Here is a 19,831-nt window from a genome sequence, read left to right as displayed (position 1 = left end):
CAGGTTATAATCTGTCTGAAACACTGTTTAATTTCCTCCCCAGACTTCAATAAGCTTGTTGAAACAGCTGTTATCTTGTGTGTAAAATCAGCCTTTCTAGATCCACTTACTGTTACTCGAATCACAAAATGCACATTTTGAAGAGTAAGGTTTCATTTTAAATGTTTCCTGCTGCAGTGTCCCACCTGTCTGTGCTCCTGGGGGACGATGTGAGCAGTCTGGATCCAGCTGGGGCCTTCCTGCGCTGCTGGGCCCCCTCCAGGATCTCCTCCTCTGGTGGGAAGAGCCCCTCCATCAGGTCCATGGTGGTCTTCCTGCCACTCTGGTCCAGTATCTCCACCAGAGACTTGTCTTTACCCATAATGTCCCTCACCAGCTCCTCTCTCTTGGCATCCTCCTCTGAATGTTGGGGCCCAGGTGAACTGGGCTCAGGGGCTGACTCCTGTGCCGCCTGGCGGTTGTAGGTGCTGAACCGAGATGAGGACAAACGCTCCGCGGCGCCCAGGGAAGGGATGCATGGTGGCAGCTCGGGCAGGCTGCAGGACCCGCTGTTCTGAGGCAGGTAGGCTCGACCCTCGCGTCCTGTGCTGCTCTCAGCGTGGACGATCCTCACGGGGACTTTCCTCACCTGACCGCTAACGTCCATCACTGCGGGGCGCTTTGATTCACTTTCTGACCTGAAAAAGAATCACAATAGAATCAGCGCTGGAAAATTTAAGTATCTGCATCCCTTTTTAAATTTTTAGTTTGATAATGTTTTAAGCACTAAATCCCCCACATCATTCATCCACCAGTCTTAATATTAACTTTAGAGTACCTGTAATTATTAAAATTGACTGTCACGACCTTTATTTAGAGAGTCTAGTGTGACACAGTGTGGTATGTAGTTTTCCTTATCATTCCTGTCACTTTTACTTCATCCCTTTGCTCTGTTCCTCCTCTTGGACCTGTGCCCAAGTGGCCAGTAACCAAATTTACATGCACAGATCAGGTCAGTCTGGAAGGGCCTTAAAACTGCATGTTTTCTAACAGCCAGCAGGTGGCGACTCCTCTGGTTGCAAAAAGACTTCTGGTTGTATAGAAGTCTGTGTGCCTCTGATGTCACTAAAGACTTTACTGGAGACTTTTTGGGACTCAGTTCCTGGTTTCAGGTAATACAGACACCGAGTTTATTTTGTAAATCATTATTACTGTTGTGATAAAATAGAGCATGCTCAGTCGTTAGCTGGTGACAGACGGTCAAGCGCTGAGCTCAAGGCCTGTACAGACAAATGGGTTTGGGGTTTGGGTGGCTACTTCCGTCTTTCTTTCTTCCCCTGTGTACCCCCTCCCCACGCCAGTTACCAGATCCTTTATTACACTTCTTTATTTTTAGCTTTCCAGACATTTCCTTGTGTTTTACTTCCAAATTCGAATTTGTTTACTGACTCTACCTTTTTGTTTGGTTTCCTCGCTGGCACCTTTAAATTAGTTTGACTTTTATTCCCAAAGACTAAAAAGAAATCTGATGTTACAAATCTTCCATGTGAGAAGACATGGCTCCAGGGTAGACTGAAACAATATTTCAGGCCAGAAATTTGATTCCATCCCAGGCCTCAGAGACTGATTTCCTGGTGGCCTGGAGGTGGTTTTGGTCTCCAGTCAATGCTCGACTATAGCAAACACGAGCGAGCTGACGGACCTCTGAGAAACCTCACATTGAGCACGACTGTCAAACAGTGAAGGAGACCAAACTAAATCTCCTGTGGAAAGAAACAGAGCGTCCATCTACGAGGAGGACTGGGATGAGGAAGAAAAAGGTGGTGCCTGGTGTTTCTTCTTTTTCCACCTCCTTTGATCAGCTTAAATGTGTCTGCTCAGCGAGATTACTTTTAAGTCTTTCAAAATAAAGTTCACAGAGGCTGAGATACAAACTTTAAACACCAGGTGAAGCGAATAAACCAAAAGACACAGCCCGTAAACAAAACAGAAAGTCACACACGAGGTGGTCAACCATCAAGAAACACAACAACAACACACACAGAAGTTCAAGTCTGAAGGTACAGCACTGTGCAAACCTCAATATTTGGTGTGACCACCTTTATTCTTCAGCACAGTCTGAGCTCTCTTAGGCAGCTTTCTTGTCATTTCTTTAAGTAGTCTTCAGGAATAGTTCTCCAGGCTTCTTATAGACATGACTTTCAGATACTGTTCATCTGCTGTAGATAGTTTTTAGGCCTGACGCTTCTGAATTTTGTCCTCCATTTGTCCAGTTTTCTCATTTTGTTCAAGGACTCACTGCACATCATGCTAAGACATGCCAAGATTTGTGTTAATATTTCTTTGGGAATCACATAAAATAGTATTTTATATCTGTCAAACTGTGTTATGTTTGACATTTTTCATAATTGAATAAAGAAATGATTTTTAGGTCAGCCTTAAAGAGCTTGACCAATATAACTCTGAAAATGGTCAGGTACAAGAACTGGACTGAAAATGAGTGGAAAAAAAGCAGCCAATTACTTTCAGAAAGCCTTGAGAACTATTACTCAAAACCACTTTAAAAAAATAACAGGAAAGTCTGGCTGTTTGGAAGCAAAATATAAAGAAATGAGGGGGCGCAGTGCTTTATAACAAGGAACTGTGAGTCTGTTTATGAGTCTGTTGTGGTCAGTGCCATCCTCTGTGCTGTTGCATGCTGTGGCAGCAGGTTGAGGGTCACGGATGCAAGGCCAGTAATGTTGTGGGGATGGAGCTAGACTCCCTTAAGATGGTGTCGGAGAGGCGGATGTTGTCCAAGATAAGGACAATACCTCCCAACCCCTCCATGACATGCTGGCCAGTCACATGATCACGCTCAGTACAAGACTGAGATTACCCATAATTCACCACTGAACAACACAGGATCTCTGTAATATTCAGAATATTTATAACTGAGCTATTTGTATATATATTAGAGCTATTTCTTATATTTTGTAAACTTTGTAATATATTGTATTATTTAATTTAGTTCAGTCTGTTAATGTTATTGTCTTGGAGCCACTGTAGCCACATAATTTCCTTTAAGGATTAATACAGTATTCTGATTCAGATTGTTTTTAGCTTTGCAGGCAGTCAAAGAAGTACAACGACAATCTGGAAATATCTATTCAGACGAAGACCAGCTGTAAAAGAAAAATGGCACAAGGTTTGATCAAACCTCTGCTGAATAATACGCAGAGCTTAAAACCTTTTGTTTTTTTCCACTATTTTCAGGTTCCTGTTTTAAAAGTGCATCCTCAGTCCTACAATTACTATAGGAGATGTAGTTCAATAATTACAGCTCTCAGAACAGTTTCTGGTATTAATCCTGAGGCTGGTCTTTAACAGCATCATTTAAAGAGAACAAATGATGTGGGGGATAATTACAACATTATGACACAATTTGCAACAAGATGATCACATTTCTCATTACAAGGTAAATTTTCTAGATAAGATGGATGACAACAAATAATATTAAACTGATTAAAAGAGGCTGAAACATGAGGGAGAGATTTATATAAAGCGAGTTTCTAACTGGAGGAAGAATCGCTCAGCAGAACTTGAGTGGAAATCAAAGGTCACAGCCTTCATGTGGCTTTGAGAAAATTACAGCCTCCGGTCTGATTCTGTGAGCACTTTTTTGCATCCACAGCTGCTGGCAGAGCGGCTACGTCACCGCTTCGGTCGTTATTTATCTTTTGTTGGTGCGCTGTTGTCGTGTTTTCAATCTCACGTTCCCTCCTGGACTTGTTTACCTAAAGCTGCTCCTCAAAGCCTCTTCCTCTGGGAACAGGGAAGGAGGAACTTTACGTAACAAGGAGGCAGAGAGGTTAAGCTGCTTACCTGAGCAGTGAGTCATTCTGCACAGACGCGGCGGGCGGTCTGTCGGTCAGCCTCGGTGGCGCAAACTGTGGCGAGGGGGACCGTGCTCCATCGGGCCCGGGAAGAGGCAGAGGGGCCGTGCAGGAGGTGGAGGAGGAGGAGAGTGGGGATGAGGAAGGAGAAGGTGACTGTTCCTTCACCTCATGTCCTTCAGCTGCTTTGCTCGCATCTGCACAGGACATCTCTCTGAGGCGAGGGGAGCTGGCCGAGGCGGGGCCAGCAGAGGAGACCTGATCAGCAGCGGCAGTGGAGGTGGAGGTGGCAGCATGGTGCTGGGTGTCAGAGGCAGAGCTGGACAGAGGCTGGACTCCAGCCGGGTCTGCCTGGGCGCCAGCGAGGAATTCCTGGGAGGAGGATGTGGTTTCTAGGCCTAAATGGGGCCTGGGTGGCGGCAGGAGGCTCTGGGTTTGTGGCGGCTGGGCTGGGTGCTTGGAACCAGGGCTGGGGCTGAGGCTCCGAGGGCCGGAGGACAGCGTGGTGTGGGCGGGAATGGCAGCGGGATTTGTCCTGTGGTCAGGGAGCCCTGGGGAGGGGCCCTCGACCAGCTGTGGGCTGTGGTCAGGCTCGTAACTCCGACTCTCCGACTTCACTCTAGAGGTCAAAATGAATACAAACCTCATCATAAGCACCTGAGGAAGATCAGTCATCACATGACTTAAAAATACATCAATTCATTTCATCTCCAACACGATGATTCAGACATTTTCAGTTCACATTTCTCAGGAATGTTAAAATATGTGCTGCCTCCTTTTGAGTCAGTTCTGGGAAGAAACTGGGCATCAATATGAAGTTTTTCAGGATGATTGAACCACATGTCTGAGCAAAAAACAAGTCTGCAACAATAATTTAAAAAATAGAGTTTAATACAATTTATTCCTCTATTTTTAGTTGGATAGCTAGATAAATGCCTAACACAGCTCATTTTCTAAATTAATAATCATGAACTGTCTCCCCCCGTCTTGTTATGAGCAGACACCTCTCCCACATGGTGATATGAGCCTTGAAAGTTTAACCAAAACACACCTTTTGAAGTTTTCTCCACTGAATTATGAGAAAACAAGTAAAAAAAAGGGAACAAACACTTCACAGACATTAAAGTGCTGCAGTTGTGCTAATGAAACTACATATGGAGATATGGAAAAAACAGATTTTATCTTTAGATTGTGACACTTGGAGTGGGTGTAAAATTGCCTTCATAATTTCACATGGATTTCTCCTGTACTTATGAAATTATGCTGGAAAACATCATGTAGATTTTGTACTTAAAGGGCTGATCACTGGGAAAGTATTCACAATATTTCGTCATTAAATATTCTATAAAAATTCTAAAGTTCTCAGCTGGTTAAACAATTCATCAAATCTTGTTGATCTTATATGGAGCAACGTGTGCAAAATTCATCCGTCTTGGGTGAGGTCTTTCTGGGATATCTGACTGGGACGAGACCCTGGGGCAGGTTTACATCAGGTTACATGGATACAAAGTTCAGAAGAACCTGTTCACCTGCTGCATTTGAGTAATATTACTGATGACTTTGAGGTTCACAAGTGTGGTTTGAGTGAGTCTATTACAGTTCCCAACACCCGAACCACGAGTGTGAAAACCAAACACAGAGCTTGGATTACAAGGGAGCCAGTCCACAGTTAGGGGCAGTGTATAATTACAATAACCACTTAAAGGTTTCCAGGGCTCCAGCACCAAATCTTAAAGCTTTTATATGACTCGGACCCTCCAAAACCTGTTCTTCCCATCTTTCACATATCAAAACCAGCATCCTGCAGCTCATCACTGAGCTTAAAAAGAGCTCTGATGCATATGCTGTTAGACTGCATTGCATGCTTTTTATATTTGCAGATATATTTTCAGGGATTGACAGTTTTGAGGAACATTATTCACATAACAGGCTAAAATATCTAAACATGTTTAGAAAAATATGGTATTATTAGATATCTAACACATTAATTTTAAAAATTTAGGATGTTTTGTTGCTTTTTCCATTTAATATATACAGTTAGATGGGATAAATAAAAGAGTAAATGTGGAAAAATCCAATACAACAAAAGAAAAAAGTGCATATTATAACACTAGAAAGAAAGAATTTGAGCATCACTTTGGCTTACACCTCTCAGTGAAAGTTATGCTGAAAGATGAGTTTGAATTTCCCTGTTTTCTAAAAGGTGTTTATATCCCACCTTGCATACCAGGCAGCACATCAACAAAAGGAGTGAATGCTGAGGATTACTGATCATGTATGCAGCAGATAAGTGTTCTTTGTCAGCAGCAGCTTACGGATAAACTGATACACTCTCCACCCACTGTAAATCCACAGTAGCTTCAGACACTTTTTGTAAATAAGGGTGTAGTTGACGACTGGAGTCTGAGGAGAATCTATTCACCCAAACCTGAGCTTCAATAGCAAAAGATAAAGTTAGAAAAAATGGGTTCTAGTGTGACTGAAAGTGATCACTTCAGCTCAGGAAGCCTGAGAGGAGAAACTGAGAGTAGTTCTTTCTGCACTGAAATGTCACAGACTGGATAAATTCCACATTTATATGAAACCAAACAGATATTTCTTCCTGTAAAATGTCCCACTGCAAAGTGATGAGCATTCCTCTAAACACATGTAGGTTTTGGTGAGCATAAAAGAAATGTTCAGAAAAGTCTGAAGCCACCCCTTACTTATTTGCATTTTGATTTAAATGAGCCAGGCTTTTTGTGATTTTTAAAAGTGGTCTTTTGGTGGTCTGAAGGTCAGTCAAAGTTTCTTTGGACATTGGCTTTCTCAAAAAAAGGAAACGGGGAGAAAAAGCTGAGGTATGCACAATTGCTCAAGAACTGCACTGAAAATCAGTCGGAACAGGTCTAATGGAGTGATGAATCCAAATTTTTTGCTCCAAATGTCATCAGTATGTACAGAGGAGGTCAGGACATATGTACAACAGTCTCTACTCACTATTGTTGGAGAACTTGGCAAGTTTGATGAATTATGAACACAGAAAAGTACCATCACATTTTGAGCCACCATGCAATACCATCTGGAAAACATCTGATTAACAACAGCTTTATTTTCAAGCATGCGAATAATCCCAAACACACTGCCAATGCAGTAAAAGCATACGTGGATAGAAAAATACGCAGTGAAACACTATCAATCATGGATTGGCCTCCCCAGAGCCCGGACCTCAACATTATTGAAGCAGTGTGGGATCATGTTGACAGAGAACAGAACAAAAGGCAGAAACATCCAAAGAAGAGCTTTGAATGTCCTTCAAGAAGCCTGGAGAACTATTCCTGAAGACTACTTAAAGAAATGAAAAGAATATTTTGTTTTGGCTTAATATAAGGCATTTTCATGTATGTTTACACGTGCTTCACTAAATTGCTGCACATAGCTTCCATTTTTCTGGCAAAATATAAAGAAATGAGAGGTGTCTCAAGACCTGCACAGTACTCTAACTGTAGATGCACTTAGTATCAGTTTTCGTGAATCAAAACCCAGTGCTGTTTTTCTCTTTCTGTATATTAGTGGTACATTAGTATATTAATCTGTATATTAGTAGTACAATCAAAAATTAATCTTACCTGGTAGCTAAACTGCCCTTTTGGGCCTGAGTGTCTCTCCAAGAAGAAGGAATTTTCTGCAATAAGAAGGTGAGGTTTAGTGTGCCATTCATAGAAAACATCAGCATCAGTTTGCTCATTTGAATACTTAGTACACTTTAAGGTATTTGTTGTGCATATTTTTACTTCTCAAGAGTAGTGTCATAAAGGCTTCTTATAACTGTGACTCCATTTTCCCCTTATCTTAAATAGGACTTTTTAGTTGCCCAAACCTAACCAACAGCCAAATATGCTTTACAACTTAAGGTTATCTTCCAACTGACTTTTGTACTTTTTTGTTGTTTGGAGGTCTAGAATATAAAATCATCCTAATCTTGTTCACCTGTGTATAGAAGTCTGCAGAAGGCGAAGATCTGGATCTCTCATGGATGCAGATGGCCTTCTCTTCTGCACCTGCATCTAAGATATTCTCCGCTGAGTGATACCGCCCTTGTGTCTTGCCTTCCGATGACTTCTTCTGCTTGTTCCATGTGGCCTGATACTCAGCAAATGTTCCGAGCCTCTGCTGCTCTAGTAAGACTTCGTTATGTCCAGGGTTGAGGTGGTTGGAGTCTGTGGATGGATGAGGCTCAACAGACCCTATAGAAGGTGCTCTCTCTTTGGGTTTGCCCAACTCATCCAGGTCTGTGTTCAAGTTTGCACTCTGACTTGACTTCAGTACAGGCCTGGAAAAGGCTGGTTTCGCCTCAAAGAACTTCCTCCGCTCCCCAAATGAGCCTGTTTGGGATTCTCTTTCCACTCCCACTTTGTCCATTTTGTCAGGCTCTGAAAACGAGTGCGTCCTCTTTGCCAGTTGACATCGCTTACGTCCTCTAGCGCGCCCATTTGAGGTTTTAAGCACAGAGGCCTCTGGTCCCTGGGGTTCTAGGTCTCGTCTCTGGAATGAAGTGGCCTGGAGGACCCTGGCCTGCGCCTCTTTCAGGTGGTCCTTGTAAGTATTTGAATAGGAAGCAGCAGAAGATGCAGAAGCTTCCGTAGATCTCCATTCCTCTGCATCCTCATCCTCTGCATCACAAGTCAGAGTTGCAGCACTGCGGCTCTTTTGCAGCTGGGCTCGCTTCTGCTGGATCTCTTTCCGAAGAGTGGTGGCATAACGGTCACTGCGGCGATTTGCTTTTCCACTGCTAGCAGCCATGGTGTCACTGGTGTCCTGGGTGGACAAGACAGTTGTAGTTGTTGCTGCCAGGGTCTTGTTTTCCAGAGTCAGGGAGTGGAGGAGTGGAGTTTTCAGGGCGGTTATTCGTTGGTCTTCTTGAGGGACCCATGGGTCTTGATGTCTTGGAAGACTAGCCTTGTGATCTTTGACTTGATGTACTGGAAACTGTATTTTCATGTCATTAGTGTGACCTTCGCCTCTCTTTGCAGTATCCTCTGGACTACGTCTTTGAACAGAAATTTCAGAGGTCTGGTGGTTGTAGTGAAGTCCATTCCCAAAGTGGGAATGGGTATGGCATTCCTTATTTTCAATATAAGGCATTTGGGACTGAGGCAGTGAGTACTTTGCCTTAGTGTTAGTCTTCAGAGAACTTGGGTACCCTGTTTCTGTCATCCGGCTTTCAGTTTTGCCCTGCCTAGCCTTGTACTCCGCAGTCTTACTTGCAAGACCGTAGTATCTCTTATGCCCTCCACTCTCCAGGTTTGGGTTTGCAGCAGTGCTTACCATGGATGCTGCAGAGTGCGGCATCTGCCTGCGGCTGAAAGCATTTGTGGGCAGATCCTGGAGGCTGCGGTAGTAGCTTCCTACACTTTGAGTCTTGGTGGGAGGAGCCTTTCTAGTCTGCAGGAAGTAGAAGGGACTTTCATCACTGAACTGCCTCTGGTGGGCAGGTGGTTGGGTGTAATGAAACTGTCTGACATCACTGCTGGACAAAGAGAAGTGTTTGTTGGGGTTGAGCTGGTTGTGGTTGTAATCAGCCGGCATGTTTGGATGGAGGAAGTCTTTGGCAGGCATTGGGTTGAAGCTACGTCTGGTTTCTGAGGATTTCTCCTGATGGGATCTGATGCCATTGTGGTGGTTACTTTCTGGCAGCTTTTCAAATGATGTGCCTTGGCTTTTTGCTGGACCTTCAGAGTATGGAAACACCTTTGTAGCTGCAAAACTGTCACTACGCAGGGGAGGAGGTGGCGGAGGAGGAGACTGAGACTTTTTCCTGTCTGGTACCTGCCACACTGGGCCTACGTTGGGTCTCCCTGCAATGGAAACACGAGATGCTGGCTGCTCCTTCCAGCCTCCGTTCCCCAGTGCTGGCTGCAGATATCTGGGCCGCTCATTCGGCTGAGGTCCTTCATTGTGAACACCCTTGAAGAAAAAGCTTTCAGTGCTTGTTCCCTTTCTACCAGATGCATTAAGGTCATGAACAGGGGGGCTGGAGCCACTTGAGAAACAGCTGAACCCAGAGTCCCTCTTGCCTGGTCCCGGTCCACAGATTGGCTCAGCACTGCTGGTGTATTTATTTGGGGAAAGACGACCTGCTGGGTAGGGATGTGAGGGACGCTCAAGTTTCTCCATGTTTTTCACTGAGCTGATCTGACTGGTTTGCTGAAGCTGAATGTTCTGATCTCCTTGAGTGGACGACTCTTTGGGCCTGGAGAGGATGATAAGAAAAAAATATTGTGATCTGTCTACTAAAGACAAGATAAACCACCAAAAAAGCTCACCTTGCTTCATGCTTTGGCTGCCAGACTGGGGCTTGGGTAGCCTCTCTCTCAGGAGGCTCCTCCTCTGTCAGCTTCGAGGCGTACCAGGAATGAGGACGTGAGCCTGGGTCATTCTTCCTGCAAAGCAGAAGCACAGCAAACAATTTCTCAATACTCTTTCTCAAATTCTTTCATAGAAGACAAGAGTTCACAGAGTTAACATTTCTTCATGGGCTTTGCAGGCCACCACCATTCAAATCCTTCCCCCTGATACCACTGTGTATTCAATCGATTCAGGACAATGAGTATTTTAAACAGCGTAAATAGTCTTATTACTCCAATTCCACAGAAATGCAAGGAAAATTTAAAAAAAAAAAAACAACCCATGATCATTAGATAAAATTTATGGCACCATTACAAACACAGATATTTACAAAGAACTGGTAAGAATTATATAGCTACACTGTCCAAAAACACTAAAATTAATAACTATAGTTGTAGCAGACTTGTGACCTGGCAGCGTTTGCTCTGGACCCACGTTTTAATCATTTTTTGAATGAGTTCCTCTTTCAGTGACACTTTTTGACAGCTAAAATCGTCAGCAGAATCTAATCTCACAGCACCATATATGATTTAGCGGTCTGATGCCTGATAGCAAGTAGTGGGATGTTATTCAATGATGGCCCGTTTTGTTGGTTGTAGTTGCACACTCTGGAAGTACTAGCATTTTACATCTTAACAGGCAATAGCAAAACCAGGGGAAAATATATATTTCTGGAGAAAATATACTTACATATTGTTTAGTATTTGCTATAACTTAACACTGAAGTGACCAAGCTATTGTGTTGACTAAAATGACTGAGTGGGGTCTTAATATTTTAATAGCTCTGTTGTCTTTCTCATATCTCTATGAGAGATATTCAAAAATTTAATGTTATTAACTATACTTTTAAATGAAAACTGGCAGCTTGCACATCTGGAAAGCCACCAGCAGTGCTGAAAGGTATCTACATGTTTTAGAGCAACATATGCCTGACGTCTCTTTCAGGGAAGGCCTTGCATATCAAGGACAAAAGTCCAGAAGAAGGTCTCCTCAATTCCCAGATGTTTGTAGACTTGTTAAAAAAGAGGGGATGCTACACAGTGGTAAACATGACCCCATCCCAACTTTTTTGAAACGTGTCGCTGCCATCAGATTCAGTACGAGCTAATATTTTTCCTAAAATACATTTTCTACAATAAAATAAAAAAACCTGCCATGTTTCATTTCTATTGTCCATACTAATTAATGGGAAAAGCTATGAAAAGTAGAAGCAGATTCATAAACACATGATAGGAAACATTTTTATAATTAACAATATCACAACAACACCTAGAATGACAGGGCACTCGGTGACTTGAAGTTTAATGAATATTTGAATAATTAAAAATCATGATCATTCCTAATATTCAGATATGCTGTTTGTTTAAACTGTAGACAGCTAAAGCAACTTTTGCAGATGAAAAAATGTATTATTTTTAGTAACACATTTGTGATCTCGAATAACAAATGATTATTATATGGGTATTATTTGTTTTGGGTTTTTTTTTGGGGGGGGGGGGGGGGGGGGTCTCACTGTGTGCCTCAGGCCTGCAAACATCATCAGTACCTTGATAGGTAAGACCCCACAAAGGTAAATTGACAGCTTCACAGTTTCATTTTGCTCACACCAAACATGCACGTACCCCTTGAAGCGGTTCTTCCTGGAGAGCATGTTGAAAAAGGATCATAGACATTAATTTTTCCACAACATATCAAACCACAAGAAAACCATGCAAGCAAGTCATGTTAATGCGCTGTACGTGTAAAATCTAGTAAATCCCACATCACAGAACTGATGACAGACACAAATGTGCAAGTAAACTAAAGATACTTGGACAGCTAGCACCATACACATTAAAATACCACAAAAGAACACAAAGCACAAAGCTCAATGATCTGACGCCATGTAGGTCCACCAAAAAACTACCAGCAAACACAGCCAGACACAAGCTAACTGGATGGTACCTCATAGAACTTCGCAAAATCTTGGTGAGAAAGCTCCTCGCCACATGCACCTCATTTTCTGACGGCATTGTACTTGGTGACACAACATCTACCATTTTAACCCTGATGGGCAGTGGGCGAAGAAGAGAAGCAGGAAGAAGAAAAGGTGGAGGAAAAGTCAAAAGTTAGAATAAAAGATGTCAATCAAATGTAGTTTTTTACTTATTAATTTCCAGATGCTCTGGTTTTTCCCACAGTTCGAAGACACGTACACCTCCTTTCCTTTTTCAGTCTACACGTGACCTTAATTTACAAAATAAGCTTCACATTTTTCCCCAGAATGATCTGAAACTAGCAGTTGAGCTCATGAAGTCATCTGGAAAGTGTTCACTGAGGTGACAGAGTGAGGGTGCTGAGGACGGTTTTCCCATAAACCTCTAACTGGTTCTGGATAGTTATGCTTAAATCTATTTCCTGTTTTATTTGGTAATCACTGGTTCTCGTGGATTCCTTTTAGTTTTATTTCTTCACTGTGACTACCCCGCTCTCATCAGTTTCTAGCTGGCTAATAACTAACCTCAGCATATAAGGATAATATTAGTTATACAGCAGCTTTTAACCAGAATGTCAGTGACTCTGATCCGGCACACGATTCTTCACGATTCACAGGTTATTGCCCGTAAAATAATACAATGAGCTCACAGTGTGCAACTTCCACCAACATCTGACCAATACTCTAGGACAGCGGTCCCCAACCCCCGGGCAACAGACCAGTACCAGTCCGTGAGTCGTTTGGTACCGAGCCACGAGAGTTGAGGCTCGGGTGTGAAATTTATGTTTTTCAGGGATTTTATCATTAACTCGGTTTCCCTGGGTCTTTTCCCGTGTTGTAGTTGTGTGTCTTATTTTGAAAGAAATATTTACACGTTACCATAGCGACCAGAGAGCATTAAGGGGCAGAGAGGAGGATGTTCCTGTCAATGTTGTTGGCGCATTTCAGGAGGACGCTGCTAATAAAGTTACACAATTACACAGTGAATTCACTTTTATTATTATATTTACAAAATAACACAGTTTTTGTCTTGGTCGTATCATTTTATTTTGTTGTACACCTTAAAGGCCGGTCTGTAAAAATATTGTCTGACATTAAACCAGTCCGTCCGGTTGGGGACTGCTGCTCTAGGACACAGGTGTCAAACATGAGGCCTGGAGGCCAGAATCGGCCTGGCAGAGACTCCAATCTTCTACAACTTTGGAAAATGTGAAGGACAGCATAAACTGTATTTTCATAACTTTTACAGAGTCAAACATGACTCACAGTCACTCATGCTACACCTAGTGAAAAAAGTTTTTTCCGCTATCTGCGTTAGATTTTTTTTTTTTTTTTTTTTAATTGGTTCATACCAATTTACACAAAATACACAAAAGGATTAAGAAAATTTGGGGATTTTTCTTTCTTTTATTTTTAGCCAAAATATGTTTGATAATAAATATAAATGAAAGGCTATAATAAAATTGTGCACTTTTATATTTTACTTGTCTAGCTCGCAGTTGGCCCCTGCTGGTCCTTAAAAATAATGCAAGTTTAAAGCTACAGCTGTCGTTTATTTGCAGTCTTTGTGAGAAACAAGTTGGACTGTGATGTGTGACATTTAACTGAGCCGTCTTGTCATTGTTTTCAAGTGTAAGCTGTTAACTTGTGAGGAACATTTAATCCAGAATGATGTCTAAAGGTCAAGCGAGCAGGTTTACTGGCTCCTGGACTTGATCCGTCTCTTACTGTGAAGGACTTTCAAATTAAGAGACGGATCTGTCAGAGACATATGGTCGCGATGGAGCTTAGCAGCTTAGAAAAATCAGATCTGAGTTGGACACCCCCAAACCTCTCTTTGATAACACTCCTTGATATCAAACTAGCTTTCTTTTTCATCTTAGCTGGTGCTTTAAAACACGCAGTGCTGTTTATTTGTCCAGGAACTAAATATCTGGACCAGAACAGACTTTTACCTGCCCTGAGCCAAACATTAACCCTGCCAGGCTGCGATGTAGACGCCACATTCTTTCAGCAAAGGAATGCAGGGAGGTATTTTCCCTCGCTTCAAGTGGGACAGCGATACTGGCCGTCTTCCATGATTCACTGTGATGGAACAAATTTTAGAGCATTATCTCAATATTCAGACTTTTCTTATTATTTTCTCAGAAGTTTAGTAAGTCAAAATTTTTCAGATAATAATGAGATTTTTTTTTCAAATTGTATTAATTTTTAAAACTTACTTATGTTTTTTTATGTGTTTATAAGCATCCAAAGGTTCGATTGATTCATCTAAAGTTTTGGTTTTTGGTCTTTGGTGCCCTTTGCTGTGTTTTTTTGTGATTTGGAGGTTCAAAAATCTTTCCTACTACAAATCTGGTAAACTTTATTTATTGTACAGTTTGGTAAAAATGGAGTGTTTGGAGTTTATAAGCAGCTTTCTTAAGATCTGAGGAGTGCACTATGAAGCCAGATTAATGGGATAGCGAGGTATTTTGTTGCCTGGCTATATTAACATTATAACTTGTTTTAAGTCCTGCTCCCTGTCTTATCTTCACTGGTTTCACTGGTATCTAATCAACAATCGACACTTTCCCTGTTTGCTTCACATCATTTCCTGAAGATCAGCGTCAAACATTTTGGGTCTGGCAACACTAAGTGTGATATTCTCTGCTGAAGGTTTCATACTTTCAACCTGAGCTGAGCCTGTAGTGCAGTAGAGTTGAGCCATGGAGCACCGTGATGGGAATGCAGAAATTCTGTTTTTACATTGTAACAGAACATAAATTAGAAAACAGAGGATCAAAATAAATACAGCTGAGATATGAGTGACTAGTGTTGGGCCTGGGTGAATTTATTTTAATATTAGCCTCCCATATTTCTTTACGTTTTTCCAAATCTGCACAATCATTTGCTGTTTCTACAGAGTCGATATCTGTATTTAATCACCAACACTGCCTCGCCTCCATGCGACACAAAAACTGAGAGCTCCAAACAAGCTGCTGCACAAAGAAAATGCAAATATCCCCCTTTCTAAAGCGCTGAGGGTCTATTGTCAGGGGGGCGCAGCTGTGCTGTCACAGATATTGCTTCCAGGAAATACGAGCCACACTGCGTTCATTCAGGAAGAACTGAACCTGAAACTGAAACGTGGCTGACCCACATGGCTGCGAGAGCGATACAGCCAGCTTCCAGTTGGGCCTATTGCTGAAGCAGAACAGAAGCTGCTGGCTCCCAGTCACTTGCAGTGGATGGCTGATATTAAGCATTTTTGTAAAAGGGTGTAGCTCAGGAGGAACAGCAGGTGTTCTACTACTCGGGAGGTTGGTGGGACGATCCCTGGCTGCTCCAGTCTGCATGCTAACGTGCTCTTGGGCAAGATACTGGACTTAAAGTTGCTTCCCATGCATTCATGTTCATCAGAGGGCAAATGCTAAAAAAAAATGCTTGCCTTAAATGAGGCATGTTGTGTAAAGTGCTCCAAGAGGACAATTAGAATGGAAAAGTAAATACAGTAAGAACCAGCCCGATTACCAAACGATTAATAATAAAATGATTTGGCTCTCCGACCCAGCTACAGTGCAGATGTACCCTGGGATGCAAGCAAGCATTATCATTTGAACCACATGAAAAGTAACAAGTGATCTTTAGAAGCTACTCGTCTTGATTTCTTAGTGAATATTTGACTACTGTAAATAAAATCTGGATCTGAAAAAAAAACACAGCGAGAGCTTTGTTGGACCATGTGAAAGAGATGGAAGTTACAGTCAAAGGAAGAACTGATAATATTCCCACCTGATTGGTTACTGAGTTAAAGCCAATCCGTGCCAATCATGGAGCAGAATCTTCTAATGTAAATCTTTGGTAAAAAAATAAATAAATAAGAAAATGCAGAGTTTTTGTAGATTAACGTTTGAGTATTGAGGATGAACTAAGGCTACACTATCTGCAAAAGTTAGCAGTCAGTGTAGAAACAGAACAGCTGATGCTTTAAGATAAGATTTTTACAGGGTGCAATAAAGGTGCTACAACAGTTACACAAACAAAGAGTTCAGTCCCTTAGTAACCAGCTGTGATGCTCTGATACTGTCACTTCTATTGCAAATAATAGAGTCACGACGATAACCACGACTCCACATTATGACCATATGTTAATCATTAGAGACCGTGCTGTGCATATGTCTCGAACCAGCCTTCATTTCTTTATATTTGCTAGGAAAAGCAAAATCCATGACTGCTAGTGTTCCACTGTGTGTTTTTCTATCCGAGCATTGACGCGTGTCTGTGATCATTGTCGTGTTGATTCATAGGTCAGAGTTAAGTGGCTTTACAAACAAAAAATATTCCTATGAAAATGGTCAGGTGTGAGGACTGGAATGAAAATGAGTGAAAAAGCAGCCAATGTCCCAAGAAACACTCCTCAAGGGGACTTTAAAAAAAGAAGAAAGTCTGGCTCCTTGGAAGCAAAATATAAAGAAAAGATGAGTGGCTCAAGACTTTTGCACAGCACTGTGTTAAAGCTTTCCTGTAATAACATGTTGTTAATTAATTAAAAATGATTGAAACAGATTCAGCGATTTATTTCTGATCTCCTCAATTATTAATAACGTGTATCTGCTGTTAACTCTGAACTTTACCATTACCTTTATCCTAGTATGGAGCACGCTTCAGCTGATCTCAGTGCCAGTACTTGTCTTCTTCTTTATATTCAGTTGGTATATCTCATAGTTTTAAGTTGCTTCAGTGTGAAAACCATTTCTGCTGCCTCTGCAAGCTGCTTTGCAACCCACTATGGTCATAATTTATATCCTTTTTCTGATTGCTCAAAATTGTCCCCACCACTAATTCAGTGCTAATTCTACTACTCTGCTCACAGTTGTAACCCGCATTTGAATCCTCTCTCCAGCACCTTTCAGAGCCGAGCAGCATTTCATCGAGTTTCAGTAATAATCTCTGCATCATCACATGATGTACAGAGGAAGCAGAGGGTTGGTTGCTTAGTTGGAGCCAGGGGAGGACACAGTGTGATGACATCAGGAAGCAAACACAGGTATCTCTGTCACTGTTTCCAAAAGTCTGTGTACCCTGGAGGGATTTTATTTGGGGTTTTTTTTGCAGGCGGTCAGCTTTCAATGACCTAAAAGGGAGCTTGCATCTGAAAGAAATGCTCAAACTTACAATAAAATCCCCAAGTATCTGTCGAGAGAGGCTTAGAAGGTCAAAAACTTATAAATATCTAAAACACACCTGCTCCAGACAGCAGCAAGTCTTCAGATCTGTCTGACACAGTGCAGAAATTAGGACTATTATTTTAACTAAACAATGATATTAATGAATGACTAAACATTGTAACTTACCAGCTACATGAAACAGGTTGTGTCATGTGTACGTGTAAGCTGATAGTTTTGGTTCACAGTGCACACTTTCCCTCCATTTCTCCACACCCGCTTCTTTTTAAAAAACACTTGAGGACAAAAAAAGACGCACTTAAACATGACTACTCCCACCAGCCTGATGGAGACGAGCACCCTGAGGAATCTGACAACTCCATGACTCAAGAGCTACTGCCTCCTCCTCCTCCTGCTCCTGCTGCTCCCAGTCTGAACACACACACACAAACACACTCCTCCTCGGGGGAGGAGATTTCCTTGAGGATTATAAAGTGGGGGATTTGAGAAAATGGAGGGGAGGAGGAGTTATTGTCCTGTCCGGCGTCCTTGCTGTAATCTAGTGTTTGGTCTGGGAGTTTCTGCCTCTGCAGAGAGCCACTGAGGCTGCTGGGAAAGTAAATGAAGACAGAGCAAGCACGATCATGGGAGGGCGGGATTAAGCCATTCAGGTCATAAAATGTGACACTACCTGGATGATGTGGTTTGAAAACATGCCACTAAATTTTAGCTGAGAGGAAAAACTTCAGTGCCAAAATCCACAGTTCCTCTAGTGGCCACTTGAGGCCATCTTTAAAAAGGAGTCAATCCCTGTAGTATCTGAAGCTAAAATGCCCAACTGGACAGGAGCCAGTGATCATTCAAAAACGATCACTTCTGGCTCAATAAAATAAAACATGGTGGTCAAAAAGTCTAGAAATCAGTGGCTCATGTCAACCTCTCAAAAACATTCTTGAGTTTTAACCTCCAAAACTAACACATTTTTCTGTGAAAGGTTTTTCTGTTTCTCACACAACCCTTGTTTTTTCCCACTGCTGACTGTCTCCTTCAGTGTCCTTCCCAGGAACTGCTGCACAGACAGGAATGTTTGGCTCAGGTCCACGTCTGTTTTGAGAGATACCAGCAAATGTCAGACTGAGGGGGCAGAGGCTGAGTGACTGCCTCACCCTGAGATAACTCCTCCAGAGAGGGGGAGGAGACGCTGCCAACTCTGCAGCAGTTTAAAAACTGTGTGTGAAGGCACGTTACTGTTCAGGTGACAGTTTTGATACGCCAACTTTAAAACACCATAGGAACCACACAAAGGTCTGAGTCTGCTTAGCTATAGCCATACAGTGAGTATATGCTTTTATTCCAAGAGCCAATCTTTACTCCAATTCTTGCTGTTTTAGGCCAACGAGGCAAAACAGTAAAGATAGGTTTCAGGTGTTTATGGGAGCTTTTGATGAATGCACCATTAATTTAATTTGCTAGGTTGACCAATACTGATGTATGTGTCCAGTTAGTTTAACTTTAAACAATTTCACAGCTAATTCAGACCCAGACGATCTACTATTGTCCAACTTATGATTTAAAAAGTCAGAAAAGCAAAGCCAAGTCTGATCTTTATATTTGATTCACAACATGTGTTAGACTGCATTGCATTTAAAACTGGCAAAAGCACATGTGAGCCTTCAATTATAGCAGTGTTTGAACTAGAGATGGACCGATCCGATATTATGTATCGGTATCGGTCCGATACTGACCTAAATTACTGGATCGGATATCGGTGAGAAATAAAAAATGTAATCCGATCCATTAAATATAAAAAAAAAAAACACCTCACAAAACTTGCGACACGGCGTAACTCGGCTCATAACCGTAGCACGTTGCAGCAGTATGCATCACGTGATAGAGCGGCTGTGTGTAGTTGGAGCGTTGCTACCAAACCAGCATTTCCTCTCCGAGGAAGTTATCCCAGAGAGAAGTAAAGCAAGTGTGTAAGTTCATCTCTGAATGTTTGTAAAGCGTTCCCATGTTAAGCTTAACAACCGATACATGGAGCGACTGCTTCTCTCTCTCCCTCACCTTCCTGCTGCTACTTCAATCGTGAAACTGCTTAATGATCAGCTGATCGGCTTTTCTGTCGCGAGTCCGTCTCTCTTCTTTGTTTTTGGTCCACTTTGCACCAGAAAGAGGAAACCAGCGGCTGAACAACAGCAGCACGTTTAAGCTTGATAAGCTGTTGTTAGAATTTATTTAATATTACTTTCTACACCAGGATCCTTTTCTACGTAGCTGACGGCTGGTAACTGTGCAGGGGCGGATCTAGCAAAGTTTAGCCAGGGGGGCCGATAGGGCATGAACAGGGAAAAGAGGGCACAAAGACATACTTTTCTTTCTTTTTCTCATTTCAAATGTCGAGCTTTTAATAAATAATTATCTGAATCTTACACCCAAAGTTTTAATCTGATGTAAAATGTATAGAA

The 19,831-nt window shown here is 42.1% G+C and overlaps 1 protein-coding gene across 7 annotated transcripts in view; it reads right to left on the bottom strand.

Moving 5' to 3' along the window:
- The window catches only part of shroom2b (shroom family member 2b), a 37,093-nt gene that overhangs the window by 4,052 nt on the left and 13,210 nt on the right, over positions 1-19,831 (bottom strand). For 5 of the 7 annotated variants that reach the window (XM_013272197.3, XM_019352203.2, XM_019352205.2 and 2 more), the window contains 5 exons: positions 10,160-10,276; positions 7,824-10,086; positions 7,463-7,518; positions 3,844-4,473; positions 186-677 (listed from right to left, as the gene is read on the bottom strand). In XM_013272197.3, the coding sequence (XP_013127651.1) occupies positions 186-677; positions 3,844-4,473; positions 7,463-7,518; positions 7,824-10,086; positions 10,160-10,276 (3,558 nt within the window). Of the gene's footprint in view, positions 1-185; positions 678-3,843; positions 4,474-7,462; positions 7,519-7,823; positions 10,087-10,159; positions 10,277-11,863; positions 11,882-12,185; positions 12,960-17,552; positions 17,784-19,831 lie in introns of those variants that run through there. The other 2 variants (XM_025903240.1, XM_019352207.2) reach the window with 2 other exon arrangements.

Source organism: Oreochromis niloticus, linkage group LG23, assembly GCF_001858045.2.
Source record: "Oreochromis niloticus isolate F11D_XX linkage group LG23, O_niloticus_UMD_NMBU, whole genome shotgun sequence".
NCBI lineage: Eukaryota > Metazoa > Chordata > Actinopteri > Cichliformes > Cichlidae > Oreochromis > Oreochromis niloticus.
Note: the sequence above shows the minus strand (reverse complement) of the source record. Positions and strands in the feature narration are given on the sequence as shown.